The sequence below is a fragment of the Vespula vulgaris genome, chromosome 10, assembly GCF_905475345.1.
Source record: "Vespula vulgaris chromosome 10, iyVesVulg1.1, whole genome shotgun sequence".
NCBI lineage: Eukaryota > Metazoa > Arthropoda > Insecta > Hymenoptera > Vespidae > Vespula > Vespula vulgaris.
The window spans coordinates 2,080,227-2,099,945 of NC_066595.1; the positions used below are offsets into that span (position 1 = coordinate 2,080,227).

At 29.1% G+C, this 19,719-nt stretch overlaps 5 protein-coding genes across 10 annotated transcripts; 2 read left to right on the forward strand and 3 right to left on the reverse strand.

Annotated features, from left to right (window-relative positions):
- Positions 1-50: 50 nt before the first annotated feature.
- Positions 51-1,388, reverse strand: LOC127066853 (uncharacterized). The gene is made up of 3 exons (XM_051001080.1): positions 1,022-1,388; positions 722-936; positions 51-646 (listed from the first exon to the last, which is right to left on the reverse strand). Exons 1-3 carry the CDS (start codon positions 1,336-1,338, stop codon positions 198-200), a joined length of 981 nt encoding a protein of 326 aa, XP_050857037.1. The 5' UTR covers positions 1,339-1,388; the 3' UTR covers positions 51-197.
- Positions 1,389-1,560: 172 nt separating this feature from the next.
- Positions 1,561-4,979, reverse strand: LOC127066825 (uncharacterized). The gene is made up of 4 exons (XM_051001024.1): positions 4,587-4,979; positions 2,469-4,510; positions 2,056-2,342; positions 1,561-1,976 (listed from the first exon to the last, which is right to left on the reverse strand). The coding sequence occupies exons 1-4, from the start codon at positions 4,659-4,661 to the stop codon at positions 1,807-1,809; spliced, it is 2,574 nt and encodes an 857-aa protein (XP_050856981.1). The 5' UTR covers positions 4,662-4,979; the 3' UTR covers positions 1,561-1,806.
- A 190-nt stretch (positions 4,980-5,169) lies between these two features.
- On the forward strand, positions 5,170-8,937 carry LOC127066831 (protein CREBRF homolog). 3 transcript variants are annotated; one of them, XM_051001034.1, is made up of 7 exons: positions 5,170-6,132; positions 6,289-6,452; positions 6,663-6,938; positions 7,028-7,444; positions 7,582-8,076; positions 8,202-8,324; positions 8,394-8,937. In XM_051001034.1, exons 2-7 carry the CDS (start codon positions 6,299-6,301, stop codon positions 8,486-8,488), a joined length of 1,560 nt encoding a protein of 519 aa, XP_050856991.1. In that variant the 5' UTR covers positions 5,170-6,132; positions 6,289-6,298; the 3' UTR covers positions 8,489-8,937. The 3 variants fall into 3 exon arrangements, with proteins under 3 accessions (XP_050856991.1, XP_050856990.1, XP_050856989.1); XM_051001033.1 differs by having other exon boundaries at positions 5,170-6,136; positions 6,289-6,938; XM_051001032.1 differs by having other exon boundaries at positions 6,289-6,938.
- Positions 8,938-9,558: 621 nt separating this feature from the next.
- Positions 9,559-12,278, forward strand: LOC127066861 (protein phosphatase inhibitor 2-like). The gene is made up of 4 exons (XM_051001097.1): positions 9,559-9,816; positions 10,410-10,580; positions 10,782-10,870; positions 11,033-12,278. The coding sequence occupies exons 1-4, from the start codon at positions 9,737-9,739 to the stop codon at positions 11,248-11,250; spliced, it is 558 nt and encodes a 185-aa protein (XP_050857054.1). The 5' UTR covers positions 9,559-9,736; the 3' UTR covers positions 11,251-12,278.
- A 180-nt stretch (positions 12,279-12,458) lies between these two features.
- On the reverse strand, positions 12,459-19,613 carry LOC127066823 (uncharacterized). 4 transcript variants are annotated; one of them, XM_051001021.1, is made up of 15 exons: positions 19,314-19,613; positions 17,007-19,106; positions 16,630-16,862; positions 16,463-16,562; positions 16,298-16,377; positions 15,970-16,090; positions 15,337-15,528; positions 15,126-15,248; positions 14,846-15,010; positions 14,601-14,760; positions 14,099-14,514; positions 13,770-14,013; positions 13,564-13,684; positions 13,265-13,426; positions 12,459-13,195 (listed from the first exon to the last, which is right to left on the reverse strand). In XM_051001021.1, the coding sequence occupies exons 1-15, from the start codon at positions 19,369-19,371 to the stop codon at positions 13,040-13,042; spliced, it is 4,431 nt and encodes a 1,476-aa protein (XP_050856978.1). In that variant the 5' UTR covers positions 19,372-19,613; the 3' UTR covers positions 12,459-13,039. The 4 variants fall into 4 exon arrangements, with proteins under 4 accessions (XP_050856978.1, XP_050856977.1, XP_050856976.1 ...); XM_051001020.1 differs by having other exon boundaries at positions 12,460-13,195; positions 15,337-15,555; XM_051001019.1 differs by having other exon boundaries at positions 12,461-13,195; positions 15,970-16,150.
- Positions 19,614-19,719: the final 106 nt, after the last annotated feature.

Sequence of the window (19,719 nt, forward strand, 5' to 3'; positions counted from 1 at the left end):
TATACTTTTTAATATTAAAATAATTCGATTGTTCTTTCTTTATGTATATAAAAAAATACTCGAAATTTTATTACAGCAAAAATGATCGTTTTACAAATTCGTCGTCGATCTAATAGTGTCAGTTCTGCTTCATATTGTGAAACAATCGCATGAAATTGATTTACAATACATATTAAAAAATCTTGAAAATTTCTTTTTTAAGATTTATCGCCCTTCGAAAGATCGTCGTTATATCTTGTCACTAAAATCTCTGGTATCATATTTGCCTCCGCATTGATCACGTGAAAATTAGAATATTCCGTTACAGTGCAAGCCGAATTATTTTTGCTTTCTGTTACGTTGAAATTATATTCTTGTGCCGTGTCTCCGTGATTTCTGTTAACGGTATACCATTGCGACATCATTTCTCTAAGCGGTTGCAAGTTACTTGCATTTTGTTGAATCTTTTTCAATTCTTCGTTACATAGTTGCTCGATTTCTGCCAATCTCCGTTCATAAGCTTTAGCAACCACTTGACGATGCATATTATAACGTTTCTCTGCTTGGGCTAATGCTAATGTATCCTGATATTTTGCAAGTTTCTTTTCGTATTCTAATATCGTAAGCTCTGTTAATGCTTTCTCCGATGTTACATCAACAATATAATCTATAAAAACCATAATATATATCATAATATATCATGATAGTATTCGTTGTACAATGATGTATCACGTTTCGTTACCTATATCATTAGAAAGAGGAGATTCGGCTGCATATGCAGCTGCAGCTGCACGTGCAGCTGCAGTAGCTTCCTCTAATGCATAAATATCGCTTTGCTCTCTCAGTAATTGAAATTCTTCTCTTTCTTTTCTCCAGAGAGTAGCTTCTTTTTTTAATTCCTCTCTCAAGTACATCATTAATTCGTTTAATGAATTAATACGCTCCCGAAGAGCACGACTGAAAACGTGAAGAATTAATAAAATATCGACGATCATTTATCGTAATTATATAAAATTAAAATTTTTTATGATATAGTAAGTACTCTATATATTTGGATTCCTCAGTTTCGTTGTTGTCAAACTCTCGATAATTTTTATTCGTAAGTAACGAATTCTCTGGTTGTTCTGCGTTAGCTGATATTTTTTCGAATGTATTGCCGTATAAAATATCACCGTTTTCAGTAATCTCTACATTTTGAAGATCTAAAGTTAAATTGAGGTCGTCTCGAACCTTTCGATCATGTTCATTTTCATAGTCCTCTGAACTTCCGTTTCTGTTCTCGAAATCATTAACAGAGGTCCTACTACTGAAGGATCTATCCGTTTGTATTTCTGATAAAGAAACATGCTCGTTTTCCATTAGGAATATTTTTAATTTTCACCTATCAAAAAATTTTTATCGGGTCAATAGTTAAATTCTGTCTCGATCATAAAATACTCGATCGTTGCTTTCTTGTTTTCGTGAGATAAAAAAAATCCAGATTTAATTTACAAATATACACATGTAGAAGAAATAAATCAATTTAAAACGATATATTTACTGCAAAAGTATAATGAATTCATTTTTCTTTATAGATTTCATTATTGAATCGTATATTTTATTAAGTCGGTACAAAAAAAAGTCATCAACTTTTATAACATTGATATCCTAATAATTACTATGTTCTAATATAAAATATTATTATTACTTATGCATATATATAAAATATATTTGTACATGTGTAAAAATATTAAAATTATTCTGCACCAGGCCTTAGGAAGCTTATATCAAAATTTGTAGAATTTCCACTTTTTAAAGAAATTCAATAAATTACATAAATTTATATATTTATAAAAGTTTAGGCATTTGCTTCAATGTTGATATATCTAATATCTTACTAGGACAATTGGTCCGAGACATTTGTGCATACGGATATTGTTGCGTTATTGGACTATGTTTAATGTTTCCTATTTTCAGATCTGCTTTTGGTGATCCTTCCAGGCACATTACGTTATCATCTGCAAAGGGTAGTATTTGTCATCATCTCTGAATTGCTATATTTTGTAGATTACATTTTGAAAAATACAAATCCCTTACCTTCAATTTGTACATTATTTTTTCCTGGGAGCAATTGATATCTTTCCAGATAACGCATTGTAGCAAATGACAAGTTAGTTCCTTGCATATTACTTAACATAACTTGTTTTAATGATGTAGATCCCTGTTTTTGTGTTGTTAATTCAGCAAGTTGTTCGTCACTTAAATATTTTAATGCTAATGCTTTCATGTGCATACTTGTATTTGTTTCAGTTATACCACTTGTAGCACGAGTAATATTTGCTTGATAGTCCAATCGTGGATAAAATGATGAATCAAATTCTACTCTACAAAAACAATATTATATAATGATATATGTTATATAAAATAAATAATAATTATATAATAGGATAAATTAAAAATAATATCTTGTTTATAAATAAATCTAGAAAATGCCATAGAAGAATACATACTTTCTTGTACCATTTTTTTCTCTGGATTCGGGCTTATCCACTAAACTAATACCAAGTTTTCGTAGCTGTTCTAAAGTGGCAACCTTCACAGTATCTAATATTGTTTTATTTTCAATTTCATCTTGCTCTACATTGTTTCTTGTTTTTATATCTTTTGGATCGCTAGTATCCACAGTAGATGAATTCTGTAAAATTTGATTCACTTGTCCCAAAACATTATTATAAAAGGTCCATCCAACTTTAGAAGTTCGTTTAATTTTATCACTCTCTTCATCGCTAGAATACTCTTGCATGTCAACGTGAATACTTGGTTCAGGTGTTACTGGAGCCATTTCAGTTATTTTAAAATCACCACCACTTAGTACCAAACTATCTTCTACATGCTTATGTGTTTTTGTAAAACCATCAGATTTATCACATCTGTTTTCATCCTTTGTTTCTGTGTATTCTTTTGGATTATTAAGTACATCATTCGTTACACAGTGCTCGTAATTATAAGGAGAAAATGCTGCATCTTTTGTAAGTCTTTGCATATCTTCTTTTTTTCTTTGTTTCTCTATTGGTGAATATGTTTGCTTCTGTGCATTCATTTTATTAGTATTTTGAAATATATCTTTATTTGGTTGAGATGATCCATTTATTCTTTCTACGGGAACACTTCGTATGTTTTGAGTATCTACATGATTCCTCTTTTCCTGTAGATCTTTCATCGAACAACTTACATTAAAATTACTACTCTGTGGTTGACTAGAAGATAAATAACTTTCAGAATCTTCAACTATATTTTCCAACTGTCCAACGGGAAGTCTTGCAAAACAATTTTTATTTCTTTTTAATGTTTCACAAGTCTCCTGCAAATGTTTATTATTTTGTCTGTTTATGACATCATTCTGTATCTCATCCTTTTGAAGATTTTCATAGTCCACTACAATAGGATTATTTTGAACCGTAAATTCAAAGCTTGTCATAACGCCAATAGATACTTGTTGTTCCATTACACCTTTCTCTGCATGTTGCTCTGATAGAATAAGTTCTGGTTGATTTCTAATTCTAATATCTTTACTATTTTCTAAATTTCTTTCTATAACAGAGGTACTTTGACAGGCATTTCTTTTAACTTTTTGATTTTGGGTTGTTTGATAATTGGAAGTATCTATAGTTCCTGCATGAATGTACCCATTTTGTTGTACTGTTTGAGTTGAACAAACACATTTCTTTTTGTCCATTAAAATATCTTTCTGCATTTTTAAAAGATTATCTACTTGTGATTGTAAAGACTGAATCTGTTCGCTTTGTGTATTCACTAGTTGCAATAAATTTTTTATTGTTTCATGATTATCTGTATTATGATGGTGCATTGGATAAAAAGGTGGAAAAGGATATGTGCTCATATCAAAATATGGATATGGATAGCTTGGATGTGACATTGGTGGAAATTTATTGTTAGAAAATACATTTGGAGCAGTTAAATTATGCACATGTGGATGATTCTCCGCATTGACCTGTGTTTGCACACAATTTTGAAGAACTAAATCTTTTTTACTTGCAGGAGCATAAGGTGTATTTGTGTTATGATTATGACGATCATTACAAGTATTCAAATTTTCTTTAGAATTATTTAATAGTCTTATTCTCTCATTATAGTCTGAATAATCTTTACTAGGATTATTTGATGTCACACATTTGGTATTAGACGGATAATTATGTGGCGCACACGATCTTACATGATCTTGTTCTCTTTTATGAACATGTACATCTTTTTTTAAGATTCTATTGCCATTACCGCACGAATCGTTACTTCTACCGATACTTTGTATAGAGGTTACAGGGTTATGTGTATAATCATGTTGAACTTTATGTGAATTGCTAATCTCATCAACCTTATAATTAGGAGTTTTAGAAAAATTATACTCTCTCCAAGAAGCATACGATGCATGCTTGTTAAAAGAAGGAGAAGCAGAGACGTCAGACTTCACATTCCTATTCTCTGAAGGTTTATCAAAAATAAGTGATACTTCTGGCACCGATGAAACTGCAAAATTCTACATACGACATGTTTTATCTATTTATATAAAGTTTTGAAGAAAGATTAAAGTTACAATATGAAAATGGATGTACCTCAACTTTCGTTGTAGGCTTAGGTGTAATTCTCGGCTCAAATTCTTCCGCATCATTATTAAATTGACCTTGCATATCTTAATCGTTTACAGCAACAATATAAAATAATTCAAGTAACACTTCTTTCTTCAATTTTTACGATAACATATATCGCGTAAAAAATATTTCAAAGTATTCAAATAACGTTCACTCGACAACGCCACACCACTACGATATTGAAATTTCACTATCAGGAAATTAATATCCCGCGCGAAATCGTTTTACTTTATAGCTTCAACGTGATTGGTAGATAGATCAATTTAACTCCAGGCGAATAAGAATTTCTTTTTTGAATTTCGAAACAAATTACATTAAAAATTTAATATGATAACGATCGAACGTTATTAAAATTTTTATCCCTATATCGATATCACAAATTTATAAATTTATTAATTGAATCCATTTACCGATGACGATGAAAAATTTAACATAAAAAACAAACCATACATACTTATCGAGAGAGAACATATTATAGTATTTAAACTAGTTGAAAATATTGTTATATAAATAAATCTGCTTAAAAAAAAAAAAAAAAAAAAAAGTAAGAAAAAGAAAGAATGCCATGCTACGAAATCAATGTTAGTTAATCGTATGATCGATTATATTCAACCAATAACGTATACAATATAGAAGAATGTATGGGATGAATCACGTCTAAATATTCTCTGATAGGTAGATAATGTCGAATGGTCGAAAATAAATGTAAATTCCCTAAATAAGAAACGTTGGTTTGTCCCTTGATTGACCAACAATATTCCGATTATCCGTTTACATATCATGTGACCTTTTCTCATTTATGCAAACCTCAGTAATATTTTGCTCACGATCTCACTGCAAAACAATAACAAACCCTTGTCTGAGGAGCTTGCGAACGTATTATTTTCTTAAGTGTATGGACCATATTAGGTGTCAGGAGAGTTTATTATTTCTTTCTATACGCTGTATTTTTGGTTAAGAAAAATACAGATTTCATTTGGAAAAGGAAAATGTACATCTACTTGCGATGTTGTCGGTTATAGAAGAAAATACTTGCTGACGAAAGTCATGGTCATCGTGCGTGGATATCGTAAATGTAGAGGGTCCAGTATGTAAACCGATCAACTAGACATTCGTGTAGACTGTCTAATAGACTGTGTAAACCAGTGTTCGGGATTATTATATACGCAATGTTTGATATTATCGAAAATTTGTGAATTTAAAGAACTTTACGCACGAATATTTACATCGTAAAGTGTGATTAATCCGCGCGTCCCGACCACGCGTGTTTAGACATGCGCTTCTTATACTAATTGAATTTAACGAAAGAATGTTTTTACACAGATGTTTGCATTAAGCTTTTTCCTTTCTGTTTTTTTTTTCCCCTTTACGAAAGATCGATTAAATAAGTGAAATATTCAAGTGATTTAATAACAATATTATATATTCTCTTTTAATCCTCTACTCAAATGTGAAAGAACTACCATTGTTTCTGTGTATATAAATAAACGAAACAACAGGCTCGAGTAACGTAGGTATCTATTGTTTATACTATATTTACATATATACATACATGCGCGCGTGCGCGCGCGCACGCACACACACAGTACACACACATATATATATAGACATGATCATCTGAAGAGTTTAAAGTTTCTACAAATGCAAAACATTTATGTTGGTACAGTGAAACATACATGGTTTCGCAAATGGGAGATATTAGTTATCCAGAACTTTTATTGGATATTAAAGATAACACAATGGATAGTATAGTAAAACATGAGCCTCCACAAGAAATGGGTCCATCTTCTGCCTCCGTTCCAATACCTGGAGGACATAGAGGAACAAGAGGTATATACGACCAATTTTCTCCTTCGCCTCTTCAAACATCTACTTGGAGTAATAGGCCGGAGCATGTTGAATCTCCTTTCAAAATGGATCCAGATCAATTGGATATATCTTTTAAAATGGATGATGATGATATATTCCAAGTTGATAAAGCAGATCTTATACAAGGACCTACACTTGCTGAATTAAATGCCAATGATGATACACTTCTAGGAGATTTAAATTTTGATGATTTACTATTGCCAGAGGAATACATTCAACCGTTAAGGATCGGACCCAATGTCATTGCTTCCGGTGGTTCTTTGTTTAATAATAGTGGATCAGGATTTGCATCCAGTAGCTTTCCACAAACTGGAACTGCGTTCAGAAGTTGTCCAACATATACAACTACTAGTGGATTTACATTGAATAGAGAAATAAATATAACGGATAATTTTGAAGGTGTCAGTCCACCTGTTTTTACCAGTCCAGGAACTAGCAATGTTGCAGGTGCGCATAGATTTTTTGTTTTATCATTTTTGCTTTAATTTACATTCGTTATTCATTTTTCACATAATTGTTATTATGATACTTCATAGGTAGTTCTACGGCAAGTTCTTCGACTTCTCCTCATACAGCAACAAGATCAACTGGCCCGTCTACTCTCCACGAGTTATTAATGAAACGAAACGAAAGTTCGTTTAATACTCCAGTAACTAGCCAAATTGATACAGCGTCTGGTATGAGTGGTAAACCTAAAGTTTCTAGGCTCTCTATGTCTGCACCAACACAATCCATGGGATTAGAACAAATTTGGGCTCATAGAGAACCACGACAACATCTCTTAAGTACTGGCAGTCTTAGTTTAGTTGAAGCAGGATCTACGAGTAGTTTAAGCACTGGTGGTGCTCTTAGTCCAGACCCACTTTGTTATTTAGATCCCCTTAGTCACGATGAAGGATACGAAGACAGTGATGATGACAGTGATCATTACGATGATTACAGCAGTGATAATGGTATTCAAACATATATTAAAATATATCTCGTGCTATATTACAAAAAAAAAGAAAATAAAAAATAAAAAAAAAACAAAGAAAACATACTTTTTTTTTCCATAATTTGTAAGAAATATAACGAAATGATTTTGTTACAGATACTGGTGGTAGTGATGGAGAAGACCAAAGTAATGTTAGTCTAGGAGGTGATACAGCAGACATAGGAAGAGAGAGTAGACATAGTAAAAAAGAAAGATACTTTTGGCAATATAATGTTCAAGCCAAGGGTCCAAAAGGTCAACGTTTAGTTGCGAGAACACGACTGGAAGATCCTCACGTTTTGAACGAAGCTACGGATCCTGTATTCAGTCCTCATTGTGCTCTCAGAGGAATCAAGCACAGTGGTAAAGCACGTAAAGGAGATGGCAATGATCTTACTCCAAATCCACGAAAACTTTTTAGCATTGGAAAAGAATTAGATAAGCTCTCGCGCGTTATAAACGATATGACCCCTGTTTCTGAACTGCCTTTCACAGCAAGGCCTAAAACGCGGAAAGAAAAAAATAAATTAGCATCGCGCGCATGTCGTCTTAAGAAAAAAGCTCAACATGAAGCTAACAAAATAAAGTTACATGGTCTTGAACAAGAGCACAGTTGAGTAAAGATAGTTCTGATTTATTTAAAGTATATATAAGCTTCGCTTTGTTTATACATGTGTATATGTGTATACAAACATAAATGTAATGATTACTTTGAATGACACGATTTTTTATCATAGGACGATTGATCCAAGGTATATCACAAGCAAAACAAACTTTAGCCGCTAAACTAACGGAACCTAATCCTGAAAATCAGGAAGAACTAACAAGACAAATGGAAAAATATTGCAAATTGGCCACCAGTTAGTATAACTCAACATAATTATATACATAAAAATATTGATATCCTAATATCATATTTCCTATTACAGAGATACGCATAGCAAATCACTCTACAGAATTTGTCAATAAAGTGTTAGACAAGGTCAAAGCAGGAGTGCCTGATGGTGGCATTGATGATTTTTAATATAAACGAATCTTTTTTTTTACATCAACTTTATGTTTATACTTATGTACAGAAGATTGAGAGAAAGAGAGAGCGAGAGCGAGAGCGAGCGAGAAATTATGCTTTTACATTAAAACAGCTTCATTTTGTTTTTGTGAAAATGCGCTAAGGAACTATTGTTAATTTATTGATTAATGTGAATAAATATAATCGTTATATTATAATTACAGGTAGAAATTCATATTCTTAAGGAAATCGCAGAACCGACAATTTTGTGTACTCAGCTTTTATAATATGATACTATCTTCATTTTGTTAAAGACTGTGTTCTTTGTTATTGTATATAGTATTGGTTCAACTGTACATACTATTTTTTTAATCTTAATCAAGCAGGAACGATGTACCTTATTTATGCAGTAAAACTGACCACTCAATGAAATACCCTGTAATAAAATTCTTTTATTCTCTGTAGTAGTAGAATATAACTATTTTACTTCCTATATTTGTAAATTTGATCACGTAAATACATCTTTCGTGTATATATGCGTACACACATATAGGACGTTTTAGAAAAAAGCAATAGTTTATCAATAGTTATCATATAACAGAGCATGAAAGCGTATGTTTACATCTTTATGAAAATTGTAGAAAAAAAGAAAAAACAAAACGAGGAAACTCATCTTCGTCGCTCTCTTTCTTTAAAGGAAAAGGATAGTTATGAATAATGTCGATAACATAATCTCTACAATATATTATATAATCAAAGAATTATATTATCCTTTTCATGTATTAAATTAGCTAGATATTATTATTAAATCTTATCTGTAATCTTGTTCGTTGATATTCATGAAAAAAAAAATATTATCGATCAGGTAACAATCGAATGACTTTTCTATGAGACAAAATGTATTCTTGGATTATTTTTTTATCTGAAAGCTACATAATAGCTTTAATAAAAAAAATCATTGTGTAATAAACAAATGATCTTAGAGCGTTGTTTGTTTCAAGAATGATTTCTATTGGTTCATTCTTATCGTTTGAATATTGCTGAAAAATGATTGGTCGAGTATTATAGCATTAAACATTTGCTGCGTAAAACTATTATATATTTTAATCACGGTAGAATGACGATAAAGCAGAAACAGTTCTAGTATTTGTGCGTGTATATGCGGTGTATACGGAGTGAGGTTATTTGGTGCGAATCAAATTTCAAAGTGACTATGCCGATTATGCGAAAAATACCGTAAGTGATTATTTCTATTCAAAAATAATGGCAGAAAATCTGTCCAAACGGCCTTCCAAAGGAATCTTGAAAACGTCCAGTAGCTTCGATAATCCAGAAGCGCCTAGGTAATCATTTATTATATTGTACATTTATATCGTCACTTAGTAAAATTAAAACGATGATCTCACAGAAAATTTTCTTTGCATGACTAGAACGAACGGAACAAGTTTACATTGTATATACATATTATACACATTTAATATTCTCGTTCAAATTTGAAATACAGCGAAAGAATGAATATTCAATAATTAAATGTTAAAAATAATGATATTACAAAAGAATGACGTATTTTGTATATTTCGTTTATAGTTGATATATACATCTTTTAAATTAGAATCACCGAAATTGAATGCTGTGACTGTGCTAGTTTATTAAAAAATATACTGCGTTATATAAATCCGTAAATTATTTAATCGATATAATAATACATAGTAAATAATAATAAATATATAGCATGTACGAGTAGAGCATCCTTGAATTTATTATATCACAAAAAATACTTTGTGTATATATATTTTACATATATATTATAATATATAATATATTATATAATATATTTATTTTATATATATATATACATATATAATCATTATCTTGTTTTTATAAAATTTAATAGGATTAGAATATTCGTATATCATTTTTTATTTTGCTTTCGTAGACCAAATAAAGAAACAAAATGGGATGAAATGAATATTATTGCAACTCTTCATCCGCCTGAAAAAGATTATGGCCATATGAAAATAGATGAACCTAAAACCCCATATAATTATGAAGGCCTTGGCAGTGAACATGAATTCGATGAATTAGACTCTGTTGCCATTGCGGCTAAGTGAGTATTCAATTGGTATATGTGTGTGTGTAGATCATTTAAATGTATTGCTATTACTATAAAATAGTTAATTATTAATAAAAGTATAATATATTTTATAAATATAATATATTTTATATCTTATGTAATTATTAAATTTTTATTAATTTAAGATAATTAATTCAAATTAGAAATTTTCCAAAATTGTTTATAAAAATTTAGATTAGCTGAAGGTACTAAAGCAAAAGTTTTCGAAGAGCAAAGTGAAGAAGATGAGGATGAAGAGGATGAAGAAACACCAGAGGAAAGAGGTGAAGCAATCGTTTTAAAATCTTTTTACAAAATTTATTTAATAAAGGAATATTAATGAAGGAATATTACCAAAGATAATAAGAATGTATAACTCATTTGAAAGGAAAAAATTGTTAATTTTCATTATTTCCATTTTGCAAAATAATTTGCTTTACTTATAGAAAAAAGGAAAGCATTTGAAGCAAAAAGAAAAGGTCATTATCGCGAATGGCATGCTGTTCAATTAGCACGTAAACAGCTTTTGGAACAAGATGAAGATGAAGACGAGGAGGATGAAGTGGAAAATAAAATTGACAGTGACACATCATCGGGAGAAGAGAGTGCATTTAAAACACGTTTTAAATGCATGCCGTCCTGTAAGAGAAGGGAAAACAAATAAATAATAAACAAGTCTTTAGTAATCCAATTTTATATCATAGATAGTTCTATGTCATCATTTGTAAATAAATATAACAGACTTTTATAATTTCTTAGTTTCAGTATGTTACTGATTAGTTACATCTTTTAATTTATATTAAAATTCTATTAAGACTCATTATTATTTGATAACTCTTTACATATTTGTTTTATATTAATTATATTTGTATGTGTATATATATATATATATATATATATATATATATATATATATTTCAGTGTATGACTACTATTATAAATTAGGCATTTTCATGGTAATAATTTTGTATATATGTACAATTGAAATTATAATTTGAATTGCCATGCATTTAAAAGGACTCATATTTATTAGAATATTATATTTTTGGTTTTTTTTTATGTTACTGTGCATAATAGAAATAATATAACATTGCATCATTGTAATTAAATTACATTTAACAACCATTACCAACCTCGTGTCAAGATTAGTACAAATTTACGTGTGCAGTATTGAATAGAAAGGAATACACAAATTTTGAGAAGAATGCAGTTAAACTTAATCAAGTATTCCATACTATAATGATTATAATCGTTCTTATATATACTAAATAGACATAAGCCATTGAATGTAACAATGGACTGAAATATGTAATTAGAAGTAACGTATTAAACGTAGCATAGCTTAAAAAAAGGTATATGATTGTGACTAATCAAAGAAAGTGTATGCATATATATTAGAGTTGCCATTCCTTTTGAAGTCAAATAACAATATATTGTACAATATATCCGTCTGATAATTAGATACATTTTTATTACAGTGATAGAAATCAATAAAGATTCTGATAATATATCTTTTACATTAGATTTTAATTATTTCCATAAACGAAAGTGAATTTGATGAAAGTTGCGCGGAACTATTACAAATAAACTTTAAGCTATTTTCTAGTATGCTTATTAACTATATTAATAATTGCCATGCATAGGAAACAAAAGATGTATTATCCAAAGATAAATAAATTAATTATCAATTAATCATTCTTATCTTTTTATTGAATTTTATTACATTTAATATATACATATATATATTATATATATATATATATATATATATATATATATATATAATATTATACTTTTTTTATGCTACAGTTATATTAAAAGCAAAAAAAAAATGCAATTAGTGATCTAATAACATGTCGCAATTTATGTGTAAATTAAGAAAAAACTCAATTTTAGTTGTTAATACTTCCTAAAAAATATTTCTTTTGCAAAACTGCCATTATACCAGATAACAAGAAAATTATATTAATTACAAAGAAATTCATTGGGAATATATTGTAAAAGAAATTGAAAAAATTTCATAAATTCTTCAAAACGTGTAGTAAACAATTTTTTCAGAACGTGTACATAAAACTATAATAATAAAATTTTATTGATTCAATGAAATTATGTACAAAAGCTTTGTAGTCATAGTATAATAAAATTGGATAAAGATCGACAAATGAGATTTTTTAAGCACAATATTATTAACATAACAATGATTATTAATACATTTATAAGATAAAACAGTCAGCAATAAAAGAAGATATATTACAGTGCTGAACATTTCTATTACTGTTTCATGATTATATAGAAAATAGTAATCCAACATTCGAATAAATGTCCGAATTTTCTATGTTACAATTAATCAATTAATATAAATTGAAAAAATGTCGTATGTGTGTGATCTTTCATAGTGCCACATTATTCAACTATAATTATCTAGATGTCACAATATATGTACATAATTGTTTTTACTCATCAAGCACATAGAATATTAATTCAAGCACAGTATGGGTATCTTGACTGCTTTGTGCAGCTTTATGTAGAATTTGTATTAATTCATTATCAAGACTGTTCATATAGATAGGTGGTAACTTTGCACCTTCACTACCAGCTTCATATCCAACCTATATACATTATTAAATTATTTAAAGTATGTTTAATAACAAATTAAAAATTGTATAATTATAACATACATTATCTGGATGAATAGTAGTCCTAACGCCAATTTTTGTAAGTCCTGCAGTTGCTAGAAGATCTAAAAGTTTAACTAAAGCTGCACATGTGGCCCTTGCTATACTTTCTGATAATTTATTTATGTCCATAGGATCGTGAACACCATTTGGATGATCATCTGACTGCAGATATAATTTTTTTTTTATAATTTATTTTAATATATAAAACAATAAACTTATTTTAATTTATTTTAATAAATATAATATCTCACATTATTAATGGAATAAATAAGGTAAGATTAATAAAATATTATACATACTTTAATAATGAAGACCTCTGTCCAACGAATAAATCGACTGGTTCCTCTATAATCTGTAGCATTATGAACTCTGATAGAAGGTACTCCATCCATTAATTGTCCATCAATAGGACTTTTAACTCTGTTAGTATATGATTTTAAACAAAATTTAAAAAATTACAAATCACCAAAACATGTAATGAACCCAAAAGATCTATTGGCCTTACCCTAAATTAAATTGCACATCATTCTCTACCCATTTTATATTTACAGTTTCATCTGGTTCTGCTGCACCTTGACGTCCACAGCCAATTGAAAAATCATGCATATTCTTAAGAGCTGCTTTTAAAGCTTCCATTTTTTCTGGCATTATTTCTACCATTAAACCATCTTCTACTATACTCGACTTAGCAGATAATCCCATTGATGATTTTAATGCACCATTAATGACTATAAAACTTGCTCCAGTTACTAGAAAAGAAACGCTTGAGCTTATCTGTATTTTTTATATCGTATATTAAAGCTGTTTTTATATAATGTAGTAAACAAATTGTACCTGTCCTTGGTTTATTTTGAATATTAATAGCCTGTGTTTGGTAACTGCTTTCATCTCCTGTATTTGTTTGTATACATACTAAATGTGAATCAGCAGTAATACTAAAATTCGAGGCAAATGCCAAAACATGATCATTAGAATTATTTAGACCCTTTATAACTTGATCGTATCTATTTCTAGGAAACATAACATCTGTTGTTCTATTTTTCAAATGAATCGTTAGTCCTCTGACACCCGGTAACGTGTATCCAAAGTTTCTAAAATCCGCCAACACTTTCATAACTGTATGTCCAATTTCGAAATAAAGTGCATCTCGAAATCTAACGGAGACCAGCGGGCAAGGATAATAACGATATTCAGCACCAAGACGTAATACAAGACGTAACGGAAATACTTTTGCCCATGGAGTCTCCCATCTGACAAACAAATGTGAATGTATGTACAAATATATATATATATTTTTTGACGTTAATTTAACAAATAGTTGTATCTTAAAACGTACCTATGAATTAAAAGGCCTACTAGAAAAGGTGCTGGTGGTAAAACAATTTTTTGTAAACATTGTAAGGTTTGTCGAATAAATAAAAATCCTGCATGTTCACGAGAGCCCAAAAGATTGCCTCCCTGATGTATTGAGACAGAAAGCTCTGTCATCGTATTACCTATGTATATAATAATGTAAAAAACATTGATAAATTGTTATATATAATTCGTAATTTAAGGACAAAAGAAATATGTAATATTAACCTTTTGTTGCTTCTACGTATATATGATTAATATACATAAGAAGATCTTTTGGTATTTGAGTTTCATCTGGTAAAGTTTCTAATAATAATATAATTTCATCTTGACCAACACAGGCCAATCCTTTTGAAGTAACATTCCAACATATTCTGTTTACACAGCAACTTACTAAAAAGAAGGAAAAAAAAGAAAAGAAAAGAAAAGAAGAAAAAAAAAATATAAGAAAATAAATTTATAATATCTATTTTTTGTTCATGTTGTATAGATTACTTCTTCTACTTACAATTTGTTATTTTAACATATGCATAAAGATTTTTGTTAATTGCAAACATTACTGGTGGTTCACATTCATTTTTTAATGTTCTGTAAAGAAGATCTTGGTCGGTCACGTTATGATAAGAAATTTCTAAAAACACAAAATAAAAATTATGATAGAATAAAGTGACTGATATTTTCTAATCATAATTATTTAAAATATGATATTGCTTTCTTACGGCCTTTATGTATGGTGACTGTTGGTGGTAGCATATTAGGATCTTGTGGTATATAACTGTTTGTATTGGGGTCCAAAGGCAATAGATTTTGTTTTTTACTTCCACCGGATATTGAAGATGAATCAGAAGCAGATACTCGCTTGTTTCCTGTTTTCCGATAAGGTGGTTTTAAATCCCAAGATGAATCTAGTTCTGTCAGGTCACATCCAGGCCTTATTCCTATGTTTAGTTATTTGTGTGTGAAAAGAAAACAAACAGGAAGGGGCAGGATTGATAACATAAATATGTATTAAAAAAAACTAAAGTCAAAAAATAAAATATATATGTGGGGGATTAACATTAATGAGATAACAAAAAAATAAAGAACTTAACATAAATGGATGGAATATATATATGTGGATGGCTTTAGGATTATAGTTGTACAAGTTATATAATTATACATATACACATTTGTAAAATTACTAGCAATAATTAAAGAATGAAAGAGTTAGAGATATACTGAATGAAAGAGTAAGATATAAAATATTTTGAATCAATCACTCTTGTTCCAGACCTTTAGCTAAACATTATATAAATTTATATATGTAATAATTAGATAATAATATATAATTTTTTTATACAAATGTTACTCACCATCACTAAACATGACAGACTTAGATCCTTCTGAACGCTGCTTTGTACTACCCTCCCTTTTAAGAACACCAACAGGCACCATTACTGTTGGTGGTGGCGGCGGCAATCCACCTGCTAGTTGCTGTAAAGGTGGTATAGTTGAACAATATTCCATAGGATTATTTGGATTAGGTGGTCTTCCCTATAATCATTTATAAAATAATCCTACTATTAGCAATAAGTAATTCTTTTCTTTCTTAAGAAGATGCACTCCAAGTATAACATATCTATATGAGAGCCGTAGGATTACTATATTTACAATCTTCATTATGTTACTCCCTACACTTACTTGAGGAGAGTTAACTTCACCATTGTTACCATAGCTTACACAGTTTGTAGGCCAATTATTTGCTTCGTGTTGATTTTCAGCTATGAAAAAAACAACATTTATTCAAATATTTTTATACATTTGAAACAAAAATTTTTTATACATATTGAGATAAAAAACATTTACCTTTCATTAGAAGCTGATAACAGGCAACGCAGACTCTTGAATGAATATTACCTTGATATTCCAATTTGTATTTCATATTACAACACTTGCTACAGAGCACCTGCAATAGTAATAAAAAAAGTGTAAGATAAAGAATGTAATTTAGATTTACATAAGTCATCATTTACCTTTCCACAAGCACGGCAATGATGGCGTCGCTTAAGAACAGTAAATTTTAAATCGCATAACATACAACTAGAAGCATCACTATCAGGAATCCAGAAGGGTGGTTGTTTTCCAAGTATTTTAATAGACTCTGTTAAAGCACTTTCTGAGAGATCAACCACTGTTTCTCGGCTGTTAGTACCATTACCTTCATTTTCTGATGTACCTTGCTGCCTGGAAGTGTTACTAGGAGAACCTGTGTTAATTATTTTTTTTTACATTTCATATTATAGAAATTTGCGACTAAAAATAGTATTCATTATATTTTTTTTTTGGATTAAATAATATAATAATTACTTTTTAAATAAAAAATATAAAAAAAATATATAATATTATATACCTGATGTATGATGGTCATTCATACTAACTGTTAAAGCGATATCTAAAGTTTGTGGACGAACTGCTTTATTTCCTCCTTCTGTATTTTCATTATGTTCTGAATTATTTTCTGCACATACATCTGTACTTTTTGGTTGTATATCAGTACATAAATTAACAACATCATTTAAAGTTTTATTATCTTGTAACTTATGACTTTTGTCTTTGGTATCATAACTAGTATTACCAAGTATTTGTAATTCACTAATTTGATTATTATTTTGTTCTGAAGATGAAACTATATCTTTATTATTTTGCATTGTACAAACATTAGTTTTAACAGGTTGTAAAATTTCTTCTGATTGATCAGATTCATTATTTCCAATTTTAAGCACGTGTTTATTTTCAGAAGATGCCCAACTTTGTGCTTCATTTGTAGGTTGATTTTTTGTCTCTGTATCTTTAACATATTCTATATTATCTACAGAATTTTCCATGTCTTTAACAATTATGTTATTATCACTTTTTGTTTGTATGTGTTCTTCTTTATTTACAGGAATAATGGTTGTAAAATTATTAGACTTTTTCAAATATCTTTCATCTTGTAAAATATTATCAGATACTTTTTCTCTTACTATGTCTTGATCATGTTTATTCACAGAACTTTTTTCAGAACATTCTTCAGTTTTTGTTTTAAATTCTTTTTCTAAAATTTGGCTATTGTCAATTTTATTAGTTGTTACATGACTTTTTTTATCGTCTTTAGACTCTTCATAAGAAAATGTATTGTTACTTATATTATTTTCAGCAGTATTATTGTATGTTTCATAAAACAAGACATGCACTGCTTTTTTTGGTAGTTTTCTATTATTTTCCGTTAATTTTTCTTCTATTTCTAATGTTTCTAAATATTTACTTAACTCTTCTTCTGATAAATCATTCATATTATTAAATCCAACTGGCTTTTGTGCAGAATATGCAACATTCGTAGTTTCATGAGAATTTGATGGCAATGTGTTTCCATCAATATGAGATTCATTTACCTTCTCAGAAGTTATCCCATTAGAAATATTTATTGCTTCAGTTTCTAAAATTTTAGTTGTATACAATTCATCTGTTATTTTACATGCAGTATCCGACTCTAATACATCTTCTGAAGTATTATCATTAATTTTTTTATCTTCAAATACATGTATATGCTCATATTGAATATCTTTTGTATTGGGTTGAATAATTTTTTCTTGTTTATCAGAATCAATATCTTCATTATTATCTACTTCTTCGCTTTTGTATTCAATATTTTTAAGATCCTGTTTATTACTCTCTACATGTAACTTTGAAGATTGCAACGTATCTGTATTAACAAATTGATTTGTTTTTTCTATTACATCCTGACTCAATGATAGAACATTTTGTTCCACATCATTGCATATTTCTTCAACTATTTTACTTTTATCTGTTGTAATTGTAGTTAAATTATGATCAATAATATCTGTACTTGTACTAGATATAACTTCTTCCTCATTAACCATATCAGGTTGTTTCTTAGGCCTAATCTCTTGTTTATCCAACATACCGTCTACATAATCCAAACTTATCGTTGGCGCATTTATATATTCATTTAAACTATTTAACACATTGCTAACAGTAGGCTTTATATTTGGTTGATTTAATTTTTTATCATATCTATTTTGAAGTTGCTGGTTGTTATTACTATTTTGTTGTTTTGTCAACAACGTCTGAGATGTGTTATTGTAAATTGTAATAGAAATAGGTTCAGGATCTTGATGATATATACATTGCTTTTGTGTAACTTTATGGTCACTGGTAGAATTTTCTGCATGAAAATGATTTATGGAGTCTGTACATTTTCGTGCCGAATCATCTTTATGATAATTATTTTGCGGCAAGATTATGCTTTTGTCAAGCGAAGACTTACTCTCTGTAATAACATTAGAGCTGTTCTCATGCTTTCCAAATGACAATACTTCGAATTCTTGAATTAATCTTCCACTGTCAACAGTAGTTATGTTTGTAGATGTCGATTCTATGCCACACCTATCTACAGTCAATGTAGCGTTAGTTATTGGAGAAGTTACAGACGCTATTTGCTCTGCACAATCTGAAAAAATGTATATATATATATATTACTTTAATTACATTATATTATATATAAAAATTAAATATTTTGAACAAAAAGTATTTTTATGTTCATATAAAATATATCACAATACGTACCAAACAATAATAATTTTATTAATAAATCAATTATGAATTGAATTAATTTCATTTAGAAAATAAATATCAACAAAAATAATTTATAATATACCTTCATTAAATTCGAAGTCATCAAGAACCTTGTCTAAATCGATTGCAAATTTCTCCATTGTATAAATCACTGGCGTTTATAGAATAAGTACCATGTATAAAACAGGTTTATACGATTTTTGATAGTAAAACATGTAGTAACAGTGTCAAAGGCGCAAGAGCGATGTGCACTGATACTGGATTATAGATATTTTTTGTAAACACGTAAGAAAAGATAACAAAGAATATTATTTCTTGATAATATTCTAACGTCGAAGTTTGTTATTTTATGAGAAATGAAATTTCCGTATTATAAAATGTAAAAAAAAAAAAAAAACAAAATATTACAGTTCGATATTTTTTCTTCAAACACTATTCGTTCGATAAGAAAGTAAAAAATATCATTTTAAAAGATTGTTATTGTACAA

Bases quoted from the DNA above. Each gene is read 5' to 3' on its own strand.
- LOC127066853 (XM_051001080.1), bottom strand. From the start codon at position 1,338: ATGGAAAACGAGCATGTTTCTTTATCAGAAATACAAACGGATAGATCC. The intron at 937-1,021 runs GTACTTACTATA...TCACGTTTTCAG, and splicing joins GAGGAATCCAAATATATAGA to TCGTGCTCTTCGGGAGCGTA. The intron at 647-721 runs GTAACGAAACGT...TGGTTTTTATAG, and splicing joins TCCTCTTTCTAATGATATAG to ATTATATTGTTGATGTAACA.
- LOC127066825 (XM_051001024.1), bottom strand. From the start codon at position 4,661: ATGCAAGGTCAATTTAATAATGATGCGGAAGAATTTGAGCCGAGAATT. The intron at 4,511-4,586 runs GTACATCCATTT...TGTCGTATGTAG, and splicing joins AGCCTACAACGAAAGTTGAG to AATTTTGCAGTTTCATCGGT. The intron at 1,977-2,055 runs GTAAGGGATTTG...TACCCTTTGCAG, and splicing joins AAATAATGTACAAATTGAAG to ATGATAACGTAATGTGCCTG.
- LOC127066831 (XM_051001033.1), top strand. From the start codon at position 6,299: ATGGTTTCGCAAATGGGAGATATTAGTTATCCAGAACTTTTATTGGAT. The intron at 8,077-8,201 runs GTTGAGTAAAGA...TTTTTATCATAG, and splicing joins TGGTCTTGAACAAGAGCACA to GACGATTGATCCAAGGTATA. The intron at 8,325-8,393 runs GTTAGTATAACT...TTCCTATTACAG, and splicing joins ATATTGCAAATTGGCCACCA to AGATACGCATAGCAAATCAC.
- LOC127066861 (XM_051001097.1), top strand. From the start codon at position 9,737: ATGGCAGAAAATCTGTCCAAACGGCCTTCCAAAGGAATCTTGAAAACG. The intron at 10,581-10,781 runs GTGAGTATTCAA...ATAAAAATTTAG, and splicing joins TCTGTTGCCATTGCGGCTAA to ATTAGCTGAAGGTACTAAAG. The intron at 10,871-11,032 runs GTGAAGCAATCG...CTTTACTTATAG, and splicing joins AGAAACACCAGAGGAAAGAG to AAAAAAGGAAAGCATTTGAA.
- LOC127066823 (XM_051001018.1), bottom strand. From the start codon at position 19,371: ATGGAGAAATTTGCAATCGATTTAGACAAGGTTCTTGATGACTTCGAA. The intron at 16,378-16,462 runs GTAAATGTTTTT...TTTTTTTCATAG, and splicing joins TTATCAGCTTCTAATGAAAG to CTGAAAATCAACACGAAGCA. The intron at 13,685-13,769 runs GTAAGGCCAATA...ATATACTAACAG, and splicing joins GATGTGCAATTTAATTTAGG to AGTTAAAAGTCCTATTGATG.